This window comes from Dromiciops gliroides, chromosome 2 (assembly GCF_019393635.1).
Source record: "Dromiciops gliroides isolate mDroGli1 chromosome 2, mDroGli1.pri, whole genome shotgun sequence".
Taxonomy (NCBI): Eukaryota; Metazoa; Chordata; class Mammalia; order Microbiotheria; family Microbiotheriidae; genus Dromiciops; species Dromiciops gliroides.
Window position 1 is genome coordinate 374,986,276 of NC_057862.1, and position 21,333 is coordinate 375,007,608.

At 42.3% G+C, this 21,333-nt stretch overlaps 1 protein-coding gene across 1 annotated transcript in view; it reads right to left on the minus strand.

Moving 5' to 3' along the window:
• Positions 1 to 18,977, minus strand: part of NSFL1C (NSFL1 cofactor) — a 39,596-nt gene extending 20,619 nt beyond the window's left edge. The window contains 7 exon segments of the mRNA XM_043982390.1: positions 1,951 to 2,060; positions 4,252 to 4,344; positions 5,427 to 5,592; positions 9,173 to 9,247; positions 16,749 to 16,846; positions 18,529 to 18,674; positions 18,677 to 18,977. Coding sequence (XP_043838325.1) covers positions 1,951 to 2,060; positions 4,252 to 4,344; positions 5,427 to 5,592; positions 9,173 to 9,247; positions 16,749 to 16,846; positions 18,529 to 18,674; positions 18,677 to 18,962 — 974 coding nt within the window. The 5' untranslated portion in view covers positions 18,963 to 18,977.
• Positions 18,978 to 21,333: the final 2,356 nt, after the last annotated feature.

A 21,333-nucleotide genomic window follows, 5' to 3' on the forward strand; every position in this document is an offset into this window, starting at 1 on the left:
TTATTATCTTTATGCTGACAAGTCTCAAATTTACCTATCCTACCCCAAAATCTCTTTTTACCTCTAATCTTGCATCTCCAACTACCTTTCAGACATTTGGAACGAGATGCCCAGTAGACATATATATATATATATTTTTTTTTTGGTGAGGCAATTGGGGTTAAGTGACTTGCCCAAGGTCACACAGCTAGTAATAGTAAGTGTTAAGTGTCTGAGGCTGGCTTTGAACTCAGGTCCTCCTGACTCCAGGGCCAGTGCTCTATCCACTGCGCCACCTAGCTGCCCCCCAGTAGACATCTTAAATGAAACATGTCTATGACAGAACTCACTATCTTTTCTCCAAACCCTCTCTCCCTCCTACCTTCTCTATTATAGTGGAGGACACCACCATCCTCCTAGTCTCACAGGTTTGCAATCTAGGTGTCATCCTGGATTCCTCATTTTCTCTTACCCTCCAGTGACCAAGCTATTGCCAAGGCCTGTTGATTTCACCTTTGCAACAACTCCTGAATAGCTCCTTTTCCCCCTCTGACACTATCACCACCCAAAATCAGGCCCTCATCACCTCAAGCTTGGATTATTGCAACAGTTTGTTGGTGGGTTGGCCTGCCTTGAGTCTTTCCCCTTTAGGGGCAGCTAAGTGGCACAGTGGATAGAGCACTTATCCCCAACTGCCTCAAACATCCAGGGCCATCTCCAGTTGTCCTGATGTCTATCTTGCCATTGGACCCATATGGCTCTGCAGGAGAGTGAGGCTGGTGACTTTGCACAGCTCTGCCTCACTTAAATCCAATTCACTGTAAGTCACGACATCATTGATATCACAGTCCTCTGAGAATGAAGGACAAACAACAATACATGATTTCCCTAAAACTTAGGTCTGAGCATTGTCAACCTATCCCATCCCCTACTCAATAAACTCCAGTGGTTCCCTATCAACTTCAGAATCAAATAAAAAATGTTCTGTTTGGCATCCATAATCTACCCCGCTCCTACCTCTCCAGTCTTCTTACACCTTACTCCCCACCTGTACTTTCCCATTCAGTGACACTGGCCTCCTGGCTATTCCATGAGTAAGACAATCCATGTCTCAGCTTTGGGCATTTTTTGTGGCTATCCCCCATGCCTGGAACACTGTACTAGACCTCTACTTAATGTTATAACTGGAAAAGATCTTAGCTATTATCTAGTTCAACCTTCTAATTTATACAGGAAGAAACTATGGTAAATTATTTACCCAAGGTCACAAACAGTTCTGCAAAGATGGTACTTGCCTAGCTGCACAACTTAAAAGAAAAAAGTAACCTCTAGGGGGCAGCTAGGTGGCGCAGTAGATAAAGCACTGGCCCTGGATTCAGGAGGACCTGAGTTCAAATGTGACCTCAGAAATTTGACACGTATTAGCTGTGTGACCCTGGGCAAGTCACTTAACCCCCACTACCCTGCAAAAGGGGAAAAAAAAAAGGTAACCTCTAACATACTGCCCCCCCCCACCCCCCACCCAAACTTCCTTCTGCTCTTTTTATAGAACAAGACTGTGGCTTGGTGTCCTAGAGGCAAAGTGGGTAGGTAAGATTTTTTTTTTTAAACCAAAAAAGCATTCCTTTTTTGCATTTGGTTCAGTCAGAATTCGTTCAAACTTCCAAAGGGATTTGTCACCCATAAACCAATGTAACACGTAAAGCATCATGTTAGACCATGGTTGATTTGCTCTTGGAAAGATATAGATAAATTAGGCAGAAGAAAAGAAGGGTCCAAGGGGTAGATTTATGAAGAAGTCAAAGTAGCTAACCTCATATATCTTTATGTAAGATGCCTGAGAAAAACCCCAATGATTATACAAACACAAGGCCATGGGAACTGCCTTGCAGAAGAATGTATAAGGGAAGAGCTGAATTTCCATCATCACCACCACCACCCTTGGGCACAAAGGCTGCTGCTGCCGCCTACCCTCTGCGGATAGACTCCAGAAACTGGGCATTAGATGGGTCTTGGTAGCTTCTCAGCTCACCACTGTCCAGGCTGAATCCACTCTTCCAGAGCTTCAATACTATATGCACCTGAAATTATAAGATGACATCAGCACATTTAGAGTAATTCAGCAGTAAGCCAATTACTTTATCCAAATCACTAACTCCCATATTAAAACTATCATTTACTCCCAGTGTTTTCATAGCCACCTTGCCCTTAAATGCCTGACACTGGTTTCATTCAGACCCTTATCTTTCTACCTCACCAGGAACTTCCAACTAGCCTTCACATACTGAAAGAACTTGAGAGTGGAAGGGGTCTTTTGAAATGCTTGAGCCTATACCTTTCAAGTTAGAGATGAGGAAATGGAGGGCTAGAGAAATGATGGCTCACCAAGAATTACCTAATGAAGGAAAAGCAGAGCTCATCCAGATACTCTGCTCCCAAGTCATTCCCTCCTTTCCTCAAGAATTTCAGTATACAACCATTTGCAATCTTGTTTCTCCAACAAAACTGCCCTCTTCAAAGCCATCAACCATCTCAAAATTGTCAAATCTGATGAGTTTTTTTCCCCTCATCTTTTTTGATCTCCCCTGCCGGATACTCTCTCCTCCCTAGGTTGTTTTCCTTCTATCTCTCACTCCTCCTCCTCAGTCTCCTTTGCTGGGTCACCAACGATATTATACTACCTATCTGTGGATGTTCATAAAGGCTTTATTCTGGGTCTTCTTGTTTCTCAACACATTCTTCCTCAGCATTCTCCTAAGATCCTTATAGGGTTACCTTATTATCTCTACATAGATGATTCCCAGATCTATATATCTAGTCCTTCTCCTGAGCATCCCCATGGTCTTGCATCACCAACTATCCACTAGACATTTCAAACTGGTTGTCTTGTAGGCACATGTTCAAAATTGAACTCTATCTCTGTACTCCACCACCTCCATTCCCTTCCAAACTTCCCCACTTCTGTTGAGGGCATCACTATTGTTCCATTTACCCAGGTTTACGACCTCAGTATCACCCTCAACTTACACTCACCCCAGATCTCCATTCAGTTGATAAATCTTGTTGTTTCTATCTTTACCATACTTTTGGACTTGGAGTCAGCAATACTTTAATTTGAATCCAGGCACTATATAATCCTGGGCAAGTCATTTAAGCTTTCTGAGCCTGTTTCCTCATCTTGTAAAACGGGGTAGTTATAACAACTAAATAATACATGTAAAGCACTTTGCAAACTTCAAAGTAATATGTAAATGCTAGCTATTATTTTTTTTAAATGTTTTTTTTTTTTTGCAGGGCAATGAGGGTTGAGTGACTTGCCCAGGGTCACACAGCCAGTAAGCATCAAGAGTCTGAGGCTGGATTTGAACTCAGGTCCTCTTGAATCCAGGACCAGTGCTTTATCCACTGCGCCACCTAGCTGCCTCACAAGCTATTATTATTACCATATTTTTCCCATCTGCCTATCTATTTCCACTCATAATCACCTTCATTGTTTAGGCCCTCATCTCCTCTCACCTCAATTATAGCCTCCAAATTGGCCTCCTTGTCTCAAGTCTCTCCTCACTGCAATCCACTGCCCACTTAAGCTGCCCAAGCCATCTTCCTAAAGCACAAGTCTGACCATGTCACTCTTCTGCTCAATAAACTCCAGTGATTCCCTATTACCTATGGCATCAAATAAAACTCTTCTATTTGGCATTTAAGGCCTTTTACAACCTGGCTCCAATCTATCTATGTGCCTTTGCACAGGCTATGTATGCCCCACGCCTGGCAGGAGTGAACTTCCTCTTTTGACTTCCACTACTGTTAATACTTTCCCCCCAAATCACCTTCTGTCTATCTTTACATATATACACGCTGTCTTTCTCGGTTAGACTATAAACTCTTCAAGGACAGAACTATTTCATTTCTGTCTTTATATCCTTAGCACTCACTCAGCACTGTGTCGGGAATATACTGTTTAATAAATGCTTGTTGACTGATTTCTCCTGTCCTGTGCTCTTTCCATGCAAGTGCATTCAATATCCCTTTTCTATTCATCTCATCCTCATCTTTCAATCCTGTACCTTAAATGACTCAGCCCAATACGTTTAAAATGAGCCCTTGGAGATTTTTATCCCATTATTAGCTCTCATATGACCATTTTAGAAAAGCCTCTCCCCACTCCATTGCCATATTTCCCCTTTAGAAGTCTGTAAGTACGAGGCAGCCTCCTTTTAATAAAAAACAACACATGGAGGGGCATCCCTTCAGAGGTGAGAGGATACTCACATCTTGGCCAGAAAATTGTCGTCTTTCTCCTGCTACATAGGCAGACTCCTCCTCTGGGGCTGCCCCAAGGCGGTATCCACCCCCTGCAAATGGCTGCAAGAGATGAATAAGCAATATGAGCAAAATAGGAATTGTGAACAACCATTTTATTGTCTTAAACAATGGCTGGAATTTTATTCAAGAGAATGACTTAGAAGTAACATGAATGATATCTTTAAACATTTGACAGGTTATCACAGAGATGAGAAATTAGATTTATTCAGCCAGAGAACAGGACAAAGATCTAAGGAAAAACTTTATAAAAATTAGCATTGTCTGACAATAGAATATTTATCTTAATGAAATAATAATGGCTTTTCTGTCACTTAAAGTCACAGAGCAAAATGAGTTATCATCCAATTCAATCTCTTCATATTACAGATAAAGAAACTAAGATCCATCGAGGTTAAATGACCATCCATAAGGTTGAAAAGATTAAGTAGCAGGACAGAACCCACATCCAGGTCCTCTGACTCCACATTTCCTTATTCCACCTTGCCTCTTTAAGCAGGGCCTGGATGGATACATGCCAAGGATGTGTAGACAGGATTCCTTTATCAGGGAGAGAATTGAACACTAAGCTGTTTAAGGTCCCTTCCAATTCTGTGATTCTAAAACAATGCATTTTGGGGTGGGGGCCGTACATATCTTTTGTGTACAGTTGGTTGCAAGTTGTGTTTCCCTCATTAGACTGAGATCCTTGAGAGTAAAGATTATTTGGGGGACTTTCTTTGTATCCTCGGTGCTTAGTACAGTGGCTGGCAAAAAGGAACTTAATAAATGCTTATTGATTTGACTTCTATTGTTCCTCTGCTAGATGGAAAAGGCTGTGACTCTTTAAAAAGAGGGACAATCTTAGCAGTTAGGAAAAAAGAACACAGTTACATCTGTGGTGGAAACAATCACTTGGGCAAGTTAAATCTTCTTTTTAAGCCCCCCATTTCCTCATCTGAAAACCAGGGATAAGAAGATCAGCCCTGTGTCCCCCACCAGAGTCTCGTCAAGAACCAAGTGAGGCTAGGGACATAGAGCACTCTGTAGCCAAACACCATGAGATAAGTGATGGTTATTATCATGATGGGCTCCTTTACAAATAGAAACAGGACTTAAGGCAGGAAGCAAACATGACTTCTCACTCTTGGCTTGCTACTCTCGCCAGGGCTCTTGGCCATTCGATCGACAGCCACTGCTCCATGTTCCTTGGCACCTTTGAAGAGATCTTCCACCAACTCATTGGGACTTTTCTTTCTTGGGGGCCCAACAATCTGTTGTCCACTTCTCTCTGAGCCTCCGGCGTAAAACCTGCATAGAAGAAAGGACTCTGACATTGAAGGTTTGGGATTAGATCTTGCACTGGGCTTGGAATCAACAGACCTGGGTCTACAGGTCGATCATTTACTGGCTGTGACTGCGGGCAACTTCCTTTACTTCTCTGAACCTCAAGTTCATAAAATGAGAATAATATTAATCCCTTTTCTGCCTAGTTCACAGGGCAATTACGAGGATGAAATGAACAATGTATGGAAAATGCTTTTCAATCATTACTATGCAAATGTAAGTTATTGTTTTGTTATTCATTTGATCATTAACTTTCCATGAGACAGTATAGTTTGGGAAACAAATTACTGTTGGGATTCAGAACTTTAACAACTTTATATTAGTAATGCTAAATATGGGGGGAAGTCATATGGCACAGGAGAAATAGAAACCACTAAACAGTTATGTGACCTTGGATAAGTCATATCTCTCTGGGCCTCGTTTTTTTTTCCTTTGTAGAATGGGAATAAATACTGCTTGCCCTATTTATCTGATAGAAGTATAAGACTCAAATAAAATAATCTAACCACTAACAGCTAAGTAGAACTTTAAAGATTACAAAGCACTTTGCTCATATTAACCCTGTTATGGAAACACTGTGTGTATTACTGTCCTTAATCTCAAGATTGGGAGAACTGAAGCTTAAAAGTTATATGACTTGCCCAAGTCATAGAGCTAGTAAGCACTGGAGTCAGGACTTAAAATTCATGCTTCCTAATTCCAAAGGACATTGTAGAACAGTAAAGTATGATACAAATATATGCTAATAATCACTGTATAAATTCCATGGGGCAGAGAGCCGTGTGGTAGGTGCTGGGTGGGGAGGGGGTTGGGGGGGAGTACAAAGATGAATACAGGCTTTGCCTTTAATAAACTGGAAATCTAATTTAAAAGAATTTGTGTTACCTCATTTTCATCCTTGCAACAATTCTGAAGCACAGATAAAGAAACTGAGGCTCAGAAAAGTTAGAGAGTACCCTTTTTTAAACCTCAGTTGCTAGTTCTGGACACTATGGACACAGGATGTTTGTTTTTGGTTTTTTTGGTGAGGCAATTGGGGTTAAGTGACTTTCCCAGGGTCACACAGCTAGTAAGTGTTAAGTGTCTGAGGTCGGATTTGAACTCAGGTCCTCCTGACTCCAGGGCCAGTGCTCTATCCACTGCGCCATCTAGCTGCCCCTGGACACAGGATGTTATGAAGAGAAGGGATCAGTGAGGTTAGGGGTATAGCCTATCCTGATTATATTGATTTCATTCTCAAAGATGGGAAACACGGACAATTCAGAAACTTTTCTGTTTGGGGTTTTTCAATGGTAAGGGTCCCTCTTGTTATTTACAATACAATGAATATTTACTAAATGACTTTAAGACATTTAAATGATAGAGCACCATCCCAGGCATTGGAGGCAATAATTGGAATAATTGGAAGGCTTATATAAGATATGATTCTTGCCCTCAAAGAGCTCATAGTCTAGCATGGAGATAAGACGACATCAATACAAAGCATCAAGTAAGTACATTAGAGGTGCAAAAAAAAAAAAGTACAACATGAAGTTGAGGCAGATTTAGCACAGGCAGTGTCACTGGAATTTGTGCAGTACCTTGTGCCACGACCTGGAAGTAAAGTTGCCAGCTTGCCAATAGCCAGAGCTCATTTCATTCCTGGGTCCTGTTCCACTCCATGATTCTGTCAACAGCACACAGCTGGCCAGCTATGAAAATCAGTTTCTGTCTTTGGTAACCTGAACTGCTAAATTGTTTCTTTCACTTGTTCCTTTAGTGGTGAGGATGTAAGGCCAAAGCTCTCAGTCAGACTAATACAAAAGGACCAGCTTCACCTCCAAAGTGAAATGCTGAGGCTACAAGGCAGGAGTCAAGATCAGAGTACTGAAGGAAGGTATCTTGGGGTTGGGTTAGAGAAGGCATACTGTGTGGAGGTGGAATGGGAGAATGGAACAGTAGATTTTGGCAATCAACGTGCTTTCACTCAGAGAGCTCAAAACCTTAGTATAAATGCTCACTTGTTAACCTAAAGTATACGACTGCTTGAGAAGGGTCATGGAATAATAGAGAGCTGGCCTCAAAGGCAGGTTAAGACCCTTGTGATACAGACTGATTCAAGTCCCACTTCTGAGACATGTGTGACCCTGGGAAAGTCACTGGCTTATTCTGTGCTCTGTCTCCAAGAGCAACTTTCTAAAATTTCCTGTACCAATAAGATAGCAGATCCAGTCTCTATCCCTAAAAGGACCAGAGGATTTACAGTTGCCAAGACCACCTAAGTAATCTAGTTCAAACCCCCTCAATTGATAGTTGAGCAAATTGTAGCTAGAGAAGTTATATGACTTGCTCAAGATCCCACAAGCATTAAGTAGAAGAGTAAAGGTAAGAAACAGAAGCCTTCTGTCTCAATATCCAAGGTTCTTCCAATCCCACCATGTTATACTGGAAAGTTCTAAAGCAGATTTAGTAACTAGTATGGTGGGAAAAGCACTAAAGGCAGAAATCAAGAGCTCAGATTTTAGTTTCAACACTACCAGTAATTCAGTACCTGATCTCAGACAAATACTTTTCCCTCCTCTTGGGACCCCAGTTCCCTAATCTCTAAAAGGAAGAAGGTTGAACAAAATGATCCTAAGTCCCTAAGATCCTATCCATCCCTAACAAATTATGATTCTCCAATGAACCTGTAGATCACAAAGTGAAAGGTAAGAAATCCTATAGGACCCCAGCTTTTCATTTGCTACCTACGTAACCATGGCCAAGTCATTTAACTTCTTTTTACCTCTCCAGGCCTCAGTTTCTTCACTTGTAAAATTGGGGGTAGACTTTAAGGCCCCTTTCAGATATAAAGTTATGACTTTTTATTTTACTATTCAATTAAGCAGTATAACCATGGAGTTAGAATATTTCCCTAACAGCCATCATACTGTATTCTCCCCAGTCTAAGAGAGTACTCTCTGCATGTAGTAGGTGTTTGGTATTTATTGAATAAATTAACAAAACAAAGTATACAAAAGGTGATCTGATCAGCTCACTGCTGTATTCAAGTATAGGAAGAGTTTGTTTAATGGCAGTACAAGAGCTTTGCAATAACACTGCTGAGATTAACACCCCACGGTAAATCCCACTGTAATGTGATTCAGGATGGTGGCTAAATGACTCCCTTCCATTATCTACTCTCCCATTTCTCCTTTCTTTTCTGCTTCAGCACTGTTTCTACAGAACTGTCTCCTCTGAAACACTGTCTCCTGTCAGAACAGATTAATAACACTAGGCAGGGTGTGCCTATTTAAGAAGTTCTGCTTACTAGGTTGTGGCATCTCTTCTAAAATTATCTCAGAACCTTGAGAAACAGGAGATTTGTGACCAATCTGTAAGCAATGAAGGACTTTCTCTGACATAGAAGCTTGTGGGGAACAGCCTGAGAAGGGTTATCTAACATACTGAATGATAATCAACTGGATTATTTTATGGATGTATCAATGGGATCATATTAACTATAGATTTCATAGTGCAAATATGTACTTTTCAAAAGACTGACAGCATATTAAGATTTACTCACCTTTGGCCCTCTTCATCATCTTCATCATCTTCTTGGGCATGAACAAGGTCCCTGAATGATGTCACCCTGTTGTCACTGGAGAATCAAAAGGAGATAAAAATTATTTTCTGCACCAAAAAAACACCAAGCTCCCACTTCTAGAGCAGGGTTAGGTTCTTTTTTGAGAGGGTTGGGGGAAAGAAGGCAATCAGTTAAATGACTTACCCAGGGCCACACAGCTAGTAAGGCTAGATTTGAACTAAGGTCCTCCTGACTCCAGGGCCAGTACTCTATCCACTGCCCTTAAGGATGGGTTCTTAATTTGGGTTGTTACCTTTTTTTTAAAAAAAATTTTGTTTAAAAATATCGTTCTAATAAGAGGTCCAAATGCTTGACCAGATGATGAAAGAGGTCCAAACACAAAAAAAGTTAACATGTGGCCTAGAGATTCTGCTTTTAGTTAAAAGTATTACTAAAAATAGTAGCAATTACTCACATTTACAGAGCACTTTCTTCACAATGAGTCAGGTAGTTAAAAAATTATTATCCTCACTTCACAGATGAAGTTCAGAAAGTTTAAATGACTTGCCAAGTGTCACACAGTTCGTAAGTGAAAAGGGCTTGGGATTCAAACCCTGGATCCAATCCAGAGCTCTTTACACTACAACAAGTGGTACAATATCTCCCTAGGTGACAGATAAAATGGAAGTATCTGACAGTACTTTTGTGTTATGTGTCCATGCATTAATAATATCTAGAGTCAGTTAAAAAAAAGGAGTGTGCTATGTATGGTGAATAATGAGCTGGCCTTGAGGACAGGAAGACATGTGTTCAAGTCCCGTCCCTCCCCCCCCCCCCCACATACTGCCTGTGTGACTTTGGGCAAGTTACTTAACCTTTTTAGTTCCCTAGGCCAGAGATGTCAAACACAGGCAGTACATGACCCTGCCAGTCCACACCATATTAAAATATAATTGGAAATTATTTAACAAAATAAAATAAAATAAAACATGCATGTTAATATGTGGTTTTCTAAGTCAAAATGTGGCCCATAGGATCCTTGTGTTTAGTGGTCCCCATTTCTATGTGAGTTTGACATGCTTGCTCTAGGTATTGGCTAAGATTATAATTTGCATTAAAAGTGCTGAGCTACCTCTTTGTGGTGGCAAAGAATTGAAAATCGAGGGAATGCCCATCAACTGGGGAATGGCTGAACAAGTTGTGGTATATGAATGTAATGGAATACTACTGTGCTGTAAGAAATGATGAGCAGATTTCAGAAAAACCTGGAGAGACTTAAGTGGACTGATGCTGAGTGAAGTGAACAGAATCAGGAGAACATTGTACATAGTAACATCAACATTGTGTGATGATCATTGTGTGATAGACTTAGCTCTTCTCAGCAGTGCAATGATCTAAGACAATTCCAAAGAACTCATGATAAAAAATGTTCTCCACACCCAGAAAAAAGAACTGTGGATTCTGAATGCAGACTGAACCAAACTGTTTCTACTTTTTGGCTGTTTTCTTTTTTCTGCAGTTTCCCCCTTGTATTCTGATTCTTCTTTCACAATATGACTAATGCAGAAATATGTTTAATGTGATTGTACACATATAACCTATATCAGATTGCTTTCTGTCTTGGAGAAGGGGAGGGAAGGAGAAAAATTTCGAACTAAAAATCTTATGAAAACAAATGTTGAAAACTCTTTATGTGTAACTGGAAAATAATAAAATACTTTTAGGATTAAAAAAAAAGTGCTGAGCTACATGAATAAAGGCAGTTACCTCACTTGAGAGTTGTCTTTATCAACGAAAGGGCAGTTTCCATCCCTATCCTGTTCAAAACAATGTTATATTCTTCTCCTCAAGGGACATGTGAGAGAACCAATGAAGGAGGGGGGTGTTACCTCTTTTAAAGAGGCAGTCTTAATTTAAGCTTACAAAAGCTGGGTCTGTACTAGGTAAATAAGTTACTTCTAGTGTGTTGGAACTGTTCACTAGTATTTTTGAAAAAATATATTCCACAACACCACTACTAATATATATAAAACCAGACTAGACTAATAATAAGAAAGGTTAATTCACTTTCCATAATGCTGCTGCAATTTTCCTAGTACAAACCTGTCCTCAAGTATTGCTCTGAGTTTCTCACATGGCCAAGTTACACATAAAGATTATCTTTCCTTGGTATTTTGGAATTAAAAAACCTCCCAGCTTCATTGTAACACAGGAAAAAAAATAAACAAACATGCAGACCAATGAGGATAGAGGAAGGAATTGTTGCACTAAAATGAAATCTCAAGCCAAATTGGAGGGGGATGGGAAGGAAAGACCAAACATTTACAACAAAGAGGACAATTGGGTGACAGAAATCTCTGAGGTTCTATCCCCTAGAAATAAGAGGACAATGATGGGCTGAGTCAGCAAGTCAACTCTCTGCCAGGGTGGGCTGCATTCCCCAGAACTTGCATCCAAGACAGTTCTAACTGATTTCAATGATGATTCTAAGACTTTTCATGAGAGAGAAATTTCACGAACATATTTAATGATTACGAAATTTTGTTAGATTTCAGTCAAACCCAAACCCTCTTCAAAAGACTGAACAAATCTTGTGTTTGTGATATTAAAGCCTTCTAAATAATCTCTTTCTCTCTGAGACATTTATTTTGACTAATGGTCTTTGCCCCTAAATTCATTCCTCAAGACAATTTCTTTAGCAAGAGACTTAAAAATAATATACATATTAAAATGAACAGAAAACCAGTTTTCAAACTCTTAACTACTGGCTCTTTCCCCAATGTGGCTATCCCCTCAGATTATCAATCTATATTATCTGTGAAAGTAGAAAGAATGCTTCAGACTTCACCAGCATTCACTCTTGAATCTCTTGCAATCTGGGTTTGCAACTCAAACACTGTACTTGAAAGGGTTCTCTCAAAAGTCACCAATAACTTCCTAATTGCTAAATCCGAAAGTCTTTTCTCATTCTTTGTTCTACAACTGCTGTTACTCTAACTACTTGGGAACTATCTCTTACCTTAGTTTATACCAATGCTCTCTCCAAGGTTCTCCTATTTCATCAACCTCCTACTACCCCTAAATGTGCGTATCTGTTAAGGCTCATCTCTTCTTCCTTTACATTGCCTCCCTTGAGTTCATCCATTCCAGCAGACTCAATCATCCCTGCTATGGAGATGATTCTTAATTCTCTAAGTATGTAGGCCTAATCTTTTATTTGACCTTTCAGTTGATCTCCAAATGCTGCTGTCCATCTTTATCTAAAACACTTCAAACTCAACCTGTCCAAAGTCAATGCTGTTAACAAAAATCCCTGTTCCTCCTTCTACCTTCTGTATTTCTATTATTATCACCACCTCTACTTGGGCTTGAAATGTCATTGTCATCTTTGATTTTTCCATCTCTCACACCTTCCCTTCTCCTCCTTCAATATCCAATTTGTTGCCCAGGGTAGTCTTGCTGATTTTACCTCTATGTCAATCTATTCTAATTTCCTGCACTTTAGGAAAATATATTTGACAGGTGAGTATGGTGGATGAACTGGTATAGAGAGAGACTTGAAGGAGGGAGACCAAGTAACTGGTAAGCTACTGCAGTAGTGATGAGAATCTGCAGCAGGGTGGTGGGCTTATCAGAGGAGAAATGTCCCAGGAAAAATATTACAAAGGTAGAAACAGGACTTGGCAAGTGATTATATATGGGGAGTGAAAGAGAGTGAGAAGGTGGGGATACTACTTAGATTTCATGCCTGGGAGACTGGGAGGATGGTGGTACCCTTCACAAGAAGGTAGGGGAGGGTTTGGGGTGGGGGGAAAGACAAGGAATTTAGTTTTAGATATGTTAAATTTAAGATGTCTAGGAGACATTCAGTTTAAGAAGTCCAATAAGTATTTGGAAATGTGGTCAGGATAGAGGTTAGGGATGGACAAATAAATCTGAGAATCATCAGCATAGAAAATGACAGTTATCTTTGGGAGCTGATGAGTTCACTAAGTGAAACAGTATAGAGAAAAAGAGGACACAGAACAGAACCTTGGGAAACATGCATGGCTAAAAGGCATGACTTAAATGAAGATCTAGCAAAAGAGACAGAGAAGAAATAGTCAGACATATAACTGTGTATGTGGCTAATTCCCCAAGTATAATATGGGCTCCTTGAGGACTATAATTTTTTTATATTTATATCCCCAGAACCAAGCATAGTAATTCATATATTAATGGACATTACATTTTTATTGAATTTGAACTCAGGAATATTTTTCAGCAGGTTTAGGTATCTCAGTTGAGTGGGAAATCCAAAGGCTATTCAGGGGACTATGAACAGAACCTTGTGACTGAGGCAAATGGCAAAAGAAAGATGACTGCAACGAGACTGTGAAGTAAACTGGGTGAATGGAAGACCTTAAAGGCCAGATCAAAGAACTTGAACTTTATTCTGAAGATTAATGGAAGGTTTAGGCAGGGGAGAGAAACAATTAAAGAAGTAGAAGATTAATCAGGCAGCACATGCAGAAGAAAAACTAGAGGCTGAAAAGCTAATTAGAAGACAACTGGGCACAGTGCAGAAACAGTGGAGACAATGGACAGGACAGAGAAACCAAAAGATGCTAGATTTAGATCTGGAAGGGACCCGGAAGATTCTAAAGAACTAGTAGGGTTTAGTAAGTGACTGAATGCAGAGGTAACTGAATCATCAATCAATAAGTATTTATAAATTGTGTGTCAAATACTATGCTGGGTATGGGGGACATAAGTACAAAGAAAGAAAATGATCCCTACTTGCAAGGATAATCTGGACCCCAAGACTTAACTCCAGACTCTACGATATGACCCAGACTCTATTTGAGGTCATTAGTTGTGATGGACTAAGGTTTTGATCCTGATGGCCTGGGCACCTTAGAAAAAGAGCAATGTCAGGAGACCTGTTATAACTGCAACATCAGCCTTATCTCATCCTATTCCCCTTCATGTACACTATGTTCCAGCCAAACTAAATGACTTTCCATTTCCCATCTCCCAGCCTCTGTTCATGCTGTTCTCTAGGCACTGAATAGAATCCAATACTCCCATCTCTTTTTTGGAGTCCCTTCCTTCTTTCAAGTTTTAATGTTTACCACCTTCTATATCCTGGCTTACCAGGGACCCCAAAGAAAGTAATCTTTACTCTCTCCTTGTTCTCATAACACTCCCTCCATTTTTTCATGCTAATTTTGTTTTCCTTTCTAGCAAACCATAAGCCCTGGGAAGATTGCCGCTGGGTCATCTTTGTATGCCTAGCAACCTCTCAGCACAGTGCCTTGCACATATAAGTGCTACAGAAAATGTGTTCTGAATTGAATATTTCAGCTCTGTGGGAGGCAGAAGTGAAGGGTTGTAAGAGGGTCCAGCGTTTCCTTTTTGTGTGGTAAAATTTGGCAGTAAAAGATAAAAATATCCAGAGGCAGAAATTCTGTGTGTGTCTGTGTGTGAAAGAGAGAAAGAAAGAAGGGGGGAGGGAGGGAGAGAAAGGAGAAGGGAGATGGGGGGGGAGGGAGAGAGAGAAAAGAGAGAGAGAGAGAATGAGAATATACCCCTGTGTGTACATGTGCATGCTCACATAGCACCATTAACTCTGGGCAAGTGGCTATTTTGTCTGCACATAGGGACTAAGAATTTAATAAAAAATGTATTATTTTCTGTCCAAAACATACATTAGAGAGCAGAAGTGAATGGAGCCACTGCAGAATTTGGCTAGTCTGTTCTTTGAAACAGCCACTGAAAATGCTTATGTTCCTGTTGGTGAAGCAGTGGATAAAGTGCTGGGCCTGATGTCACCAAGACCTGAATTCAAATCTATCCTCAGACAGTAACTAGCTGTGTGACCCAGGGGAGAAGTCACTTAATTTTTTTGCCTGTTTCCTCAATTGGGGTAAAATGGGAATAATAATAGCACTTAACTTTCCAAACTGTTGGGAGGATAAAATATTTGTAAAAGCACTTAGCAAGAGCCCAGTATATTAGGTACTATATAAATGCTTATTTCCTTTCTTCTCCTTCAATCAGGAAGTCCAGAGATATTCCACAAATCATTCTTTGAACTTCTTTAGGGACAAGGTTATTGAACATTACCTTCAAGAGACAGCAGACATGGGCAGAAGTAGCACTGCCAACTAGTGTCTTCAAAACATTTGAAAGCTCATAAATATAGTTATTTCATACATATGGCCCCCCACTTCACTGGAGAGGGAGGGAATGCCTGGAGCTCCTCCTTTCCACAAATTCTCAGGCTGCAACTGTGCCCTTTGGGGACCTTTTTTCCTCCGTTCAAGGCTGCTTTTGATGTTCACTTTACCCAGAGCCCAAACAGCCTAGGGATGACCCTATGCAAGGATAGCACACTCCAGAGAAGCCCAAAGGAGAAAAGACCTTAGAAATGATGCCCTGCCAGTGCAGGGATCCCAGTGCAGCATGTCACCAGACTATCCTCTAGCTGCTGCTGCTGCTGCAACACTTCCTCTGATAGGGAATTCAATCTCTCTCATTTTTATAATGGCAGAACCTGGAGTACTAAAGCCTTTCCATACTCATCGCCATAAATACACTGAAAAGAAATAGGTAATTTGAAAAATCCTAGACAGATGAGAGTTTTTTCTTAGCTAACTTCAAGATAACCTAGATTTTTCTGCTCTCATTCCTTATCACTGACTCCAATATAAATAAAAGGATAAAACTTCAAAGCCTATGATAACAACAGTAATAATAACAAGCATTTATATAAGTACTTTAGGGCTTTCAGAGAATTTTACACCTTATTTTGATTTGTCACAAAAACCTTAGTGAGGTAGATGCTATTATTATCTGTTTTCCAAATGAGAAAGTACAGTTGAGAGATGTTAAGTGATTTGCTCAGAGTCATACCACTAGTAAGTATCTGAGGCATAATTTGAACTTCCTGATTCTAGGGCCTGAGAGCTACACATCGCACCACAAAGCTGCCTCTAATACAGCCCTACACCATATTTTGAAGAGCATTAATTGAATTATACACTTAAGAAACATTTATTGAGTACTTGATGTATTTGCAAAGCTCCATGACAAGTGTTGGCAGTGGGGGCCAGAGGATCGAGATTGGTGAAACACTTTCTCTCTCTTTAGAGGTTATACTTTATTGGTTAAATAAGACAAGGCAAAATGATAAGATCCATAAGAGACACCCTAAGATCACATCTGGATGCTGAGGACAGCAAAGACTGCATGAAGGAAATGTCAAGGACTAGGACTTGAAGAAGGGGTAAGATTTCAAGCAGTAGCAGTGAATATGTTTAAGTTTGGAGGAGGTAAGGGGAGCAGTTAACGGGGGTAAAAGATTCCTGGAAAAGGAAAGCAGCTTGAAACAAACAAAAACTCAGGACATGTTAAAGAATGGCAAATAGCACTGTCTGTCTGGGTTCCCCAAGAGAGAAATGCTGGAAATGACTGCTGGTAGGTTATAGGGTCTTTGGTACTAGGTTGAGGCACTTTATTAGGAACACAACAGAAAACCCTGGACAACAAATTCATTTAGTGTAGGTTGGTAAGATTAGAAGCTGGTCCTTACCTGGGAGCTGTGCCTCTGGACACTGAACTGGGTGCCGGCTGGGAAAGTGAAACAAGGTCTTCATCACCTCCATCCTCATAAAAGCTGGCCAGGGCAATCTGAAAGAGAGTCACTGGCACCTTAGAAACAATTCCTTCATTTACCTGATATTTTCATTTCATTTATCTGTGTGTAAGTAGGAAATACCAGAGAGCAGCACAGTTCTTATTCTGGTGGCACAGATTATCTGAAAAGACTTCAAGTTTTCTCTTCTGTAAAAGGCTAGATAGACGGCCTCTATGTTTCTAACCACCTGTGAAAGCCCATAAGCTTTGTTCAAACAAAGCTTGTTTTCCTATCATCCCAAACACAAATTCTAATAAACCCTAACCAGGAGGAAGAAAATACTGTGCAGAAGACACAATGATCCTAGTAGCTGGGCCAGATCAAATTTAAACAGTGCTGTATTCCCTGACACAAGTTCACAGTGGGGGAGGGAAATATTTTAGCTCAAGGCAAGTTAAGAACTACCTCAACTAGGTATTTAAACTGGGCCAGCTCTCCCCACTAACTCTGCTCCCTGGAGGGTATTGTGTCTCTTTACAAAGAAAAGAGAATGGGGAAGCCTTGAACTACATAGAGAGAAGAGACTACTGAGGCAAGGCTCCAGAACCCAGCCTGGGCTGGAGAGGTGCTAGTGTGGGATAAACCAGGACATCTGGGTCTGCTTGCAGGAGCCTAGTTTTGGATTTAGGTGAGAAATTCAGCCCTGGAAATTGGTTTGAATCCTTCTGATGGGTGGGTGTGGGTGTAATGAAAGGTGGGAAAGGAAGAAAGGCTGGGGGGAGGGAGGGGAGAGAAAGTGTAGGAGCATCACAAATAAAAGCCTGAGCAGTGGTCTTGGACTCAGGCAGGGGATGTGGGTTCAATTTACCACCTGCTAGTTGTATGATCCAGGGCAGGTCATAACCTGTTAGCCTCAGTTTTCTCATCTGCAAAATGGAGATAATACTTGCACTACCCCCTTTCACAGGGTTGTTGTGGCAAACAGGTAAACTTTAAAGCACCGTGGCCACGTGAGTTATTTTCACAGGTGAAGAAGCAGCCTTGATCTCTCAAGGCGGAAGTCAGGGTCCCAGGGGAATGTCAGCCAGCCTTCCTGTCTGTCCGTGTTCGTATTTGCGTCAGCGATGGTTACCGTGTCACGGTGTGTCAGCATCTGCGTGGGCCCGAGCGGGGTGGGCGTCTACTCGAATGTCCAGCTGTGTGTGTGTCCCCTGCAATGTCGGCACACAGAGGTGCCTCTGCCCACTCGTGCACGCCTCAGACTCCCTGCGCGTTCGTGTGTGTGTGTGTGTGTGTGTCTCTCTCTCTCTCACACACACACACACACACGCACACACGCACACGCACATACATGCACACCGCATCTCTGTGCCAGGGCGTGTACGTGTGGGTCTCGGGGCTGGGCCAGGCCTGCTCGCCCCTAGGCGGAGACGAAGCCAAAAGAAGCCCTCCCGCAGGCAGGCGCGTCCCGCCGTCTCCCCGGGAAACGTAGCTCCGGAGCTGGCTCGGGCTAGGGCTCTCAGCTAAGGGTGGGGGTCGAAGATAAGGGCGGGGCCTGGGACCAGAGCCGAGGGTCCCCGCCCCCAGCCCCCCATCCCACCTCCTCCCGGCCTGGCCCAGCCTCCCCCAGCCCCCGGATGACTCTGCGCTTCGGCAGCCGCGGCCTCTCCAGCCCACCCCGGACCCGAGACCGCCCGCCCGTCCGCCCGCCCGCTCGCGCTAGCCCCGCTGCTACCTGCAGGTCCCATCCGGCCGACTCGAGGAAGAAGCGGGCCCGGTCCTCCTCGGCCCCGGTCACGGCCACGAACTCCCTCAGCGCCTCCTGTCTCTCCGCCATCTTGCCCCCGGTGCGCCGCCCAAACCGCTCCGGCCGGCACCGCGCTGCCCCCGCCCCCGCCGCGGCGTTCCGGCCGCAGCCCCGCCCCCTCCCGCCCTGGGCCGCGTGCGGTGTCCCACACAATGCCCTCCGTGTGGGAAACGCCTGCGGTCGCTCGGACCTCCTGACGCCCTCTGGTGGGTCTCTGAAAGTAGCCGCAGTCTCGTGGCCCTCTCAGGGGCACTGATGGCCAAGGTGGGCTGACTACTGCATCCCTCTCCATCCAGGGGAGCATCGCAGGATGCTCCGTCAGAGCTGGAAGCGGCTTTGGAGAGCGCAGGCATGCCACCCATTGCTGCTTCTTTGATTTTACGTAGGACATATCCCCGCGCGACTCAGTTTCCCCATCTGTAAAATGAACCGATTGAGTAAGACTTGTGGCTCAGATACTGCATGCATTATTAATTTTCCTCCTTCACATAAGGAATATTTCTATGGGTGATTCGGGAAATCCTTATTAAATGGGACCCTGGCCTTAATAGATTTAGTGACTCTATCTCCATTCATTGTGCTCATAAAGCATTAAAATATTGAAACGAGATAATTATTAAAAAGTATAGAGCCAGAGAAGGTGAGCACCGGGAACATGGTTATTTGAGGTGAATCTCTCAAAATCAGGGCTGGAGGGGAGACAGCATGACCCCATGATTCCCAGAGTTATGCACAAAAATCAGTGAGATATCAAGGAGAATTAACTCTACCATTGTTCCAGAATGGGATGAGTCCATTTATTCCCCTGGGGCCCCCACTCATCACTCTAGAAACTTTCTGGACTAGTCCTAAGTATTTTTCCAAAATCAATCCTAAGAGGTTTTTTCCCCCCTCAAGTTTTCTTTCTTGCCATTTCCTCCCAATTAAAATCCCCTTTTGAACCTCACTTTGAGCCCAAACATAGCCATCTCATCCCTTATAACTTTTGCATATATTTAATGAAATTTTTAGGCAGTATGTCTAAGTTAACAAGCAATTATTAAGGGCCTACTATGTGCCGGGCACTTTGCAAAGCATACTGGAAATACAAAGAAAGGCAAAAATTGCCCTTCAGAGCCCACGATGAGAGAGACACATTCAAACGACTATGTGCAACCCGGATAAACTGCAGATAATCAACAGAAGGAAAGCACTGGTATTGTAAGAGACCGACAAAGGCTTCTTGCAGAATGTGGGAATTTAGCTGAGACTTGAAGGAAGCCAGGAGGTGGAAAGAACTGGACAATTTCAGGAATAGAAGACAGCCAATGAAAATGCCTGGATCTTCTCCTGTGAAGAACCTTATGGAGGCCAATGCTGGGTAGGGAGGGGGCAGGGTCTAAAGGGCTTTAAAAGCCAAATGAGATTTTATGTTTGATCGTGGAGGCAATTGGGAGTTTATTGAATAAGGAACTGACATGGTTAGGCCTGCACTTTAGGAAGATCACTTTAATAACTGTGTGGAGGAAGGACTAGAGTGGAAAGAGACCCAAAAGGTGGCTATTGCAGTAGCCCAGGCATGAGATGATGAGGGCTTACACCAGGGGGTTGGCTAGGTCAGAGGAGAGAATGGGGTGTATGTGAGAGATGTTTGGAAGGTAAACTAGACTGGACTTGACAACAGATCAGATACATGGGATAAGAAGGAATGTGTATCATAGTGCATTGTATTCCTGTTTATTTCCCCCCTACCCTGTGAGTTTTTTAAACACTGATCTGAACTTTTGTTGTTATCGTTCAGCTGTATCCAACTCTTCATGACCCTATTTGGGGTTTTTGTGGCAAAGATACTGGAGTGGTTTGCCATTTCCTTCTCCACCTCATCTGACAGATGAGGAAACTGAGGCAAATAGGGTGAAATGACCTGCCCAGGGTCACACAACTAGTAAGTGTCTGAAGTCAGATTTGAACTCAGGTCTTCTTGAATCCAGGCCTGGCACTCTATCCACTGTGCCACCTACCTGCCTGATATTACTCTTCTTAATATCCGATCTTACTATAGTTTATATCTCTCCCAGTAACCAGCAAAGGCCTCAGCAAATCATAAATGTTTGTTGAATGCTTGGAAGAGTAGGTAAAAGTTAAATGGATCTTCCTTTAACTAAGAATACAATTTCTCAATTAGTAAAGAACTCTTTGCCATTCAGATGAAAGAACCCTAGGTCCAGCATCTAAGAGTCTAGGTTCTACTGTAGCAGACTCTGTCACTAAGCCAGTCCTTAGCACAGTGCCCAGCACATAGTAGGTGCTTAACTAATGTTTATTGACTGACTGACCTCCTTCCAGGTAGATGGAACAAGTATTGTTATCCCCCATTTGACAGTGGAGGAAACTGAGACTCAGAGAGTTATTACTTGCCCATGGTCACCCAAGGTAGCAACTACAAGAGGACAGGTTTTGAACCTAGATCATCTACCTCCAAGTTCTGTCCTTCACTATATTACATCACTGTCTCTAAATATATTTATGTGCCCTGCCACAGGATTATAACCTTGTCCTTCCCTCACAAGCCCTAGGGATGCTCTAGGAAGGAGAGGTAGGAGTGTCAGAAGAGGAGGAGGCAGAAGGGTAGAAGGGAAAAAGTAAGAAGGGAGGAGCAGAGTTGAGAGGAGGAGGTTGATGGGGAGGAAGGAAAGGATGGGGAAGATGGAGAGAGGGAAGAGAAAGAAGTGGTAAAAGAGGGAAGAAGAAGAA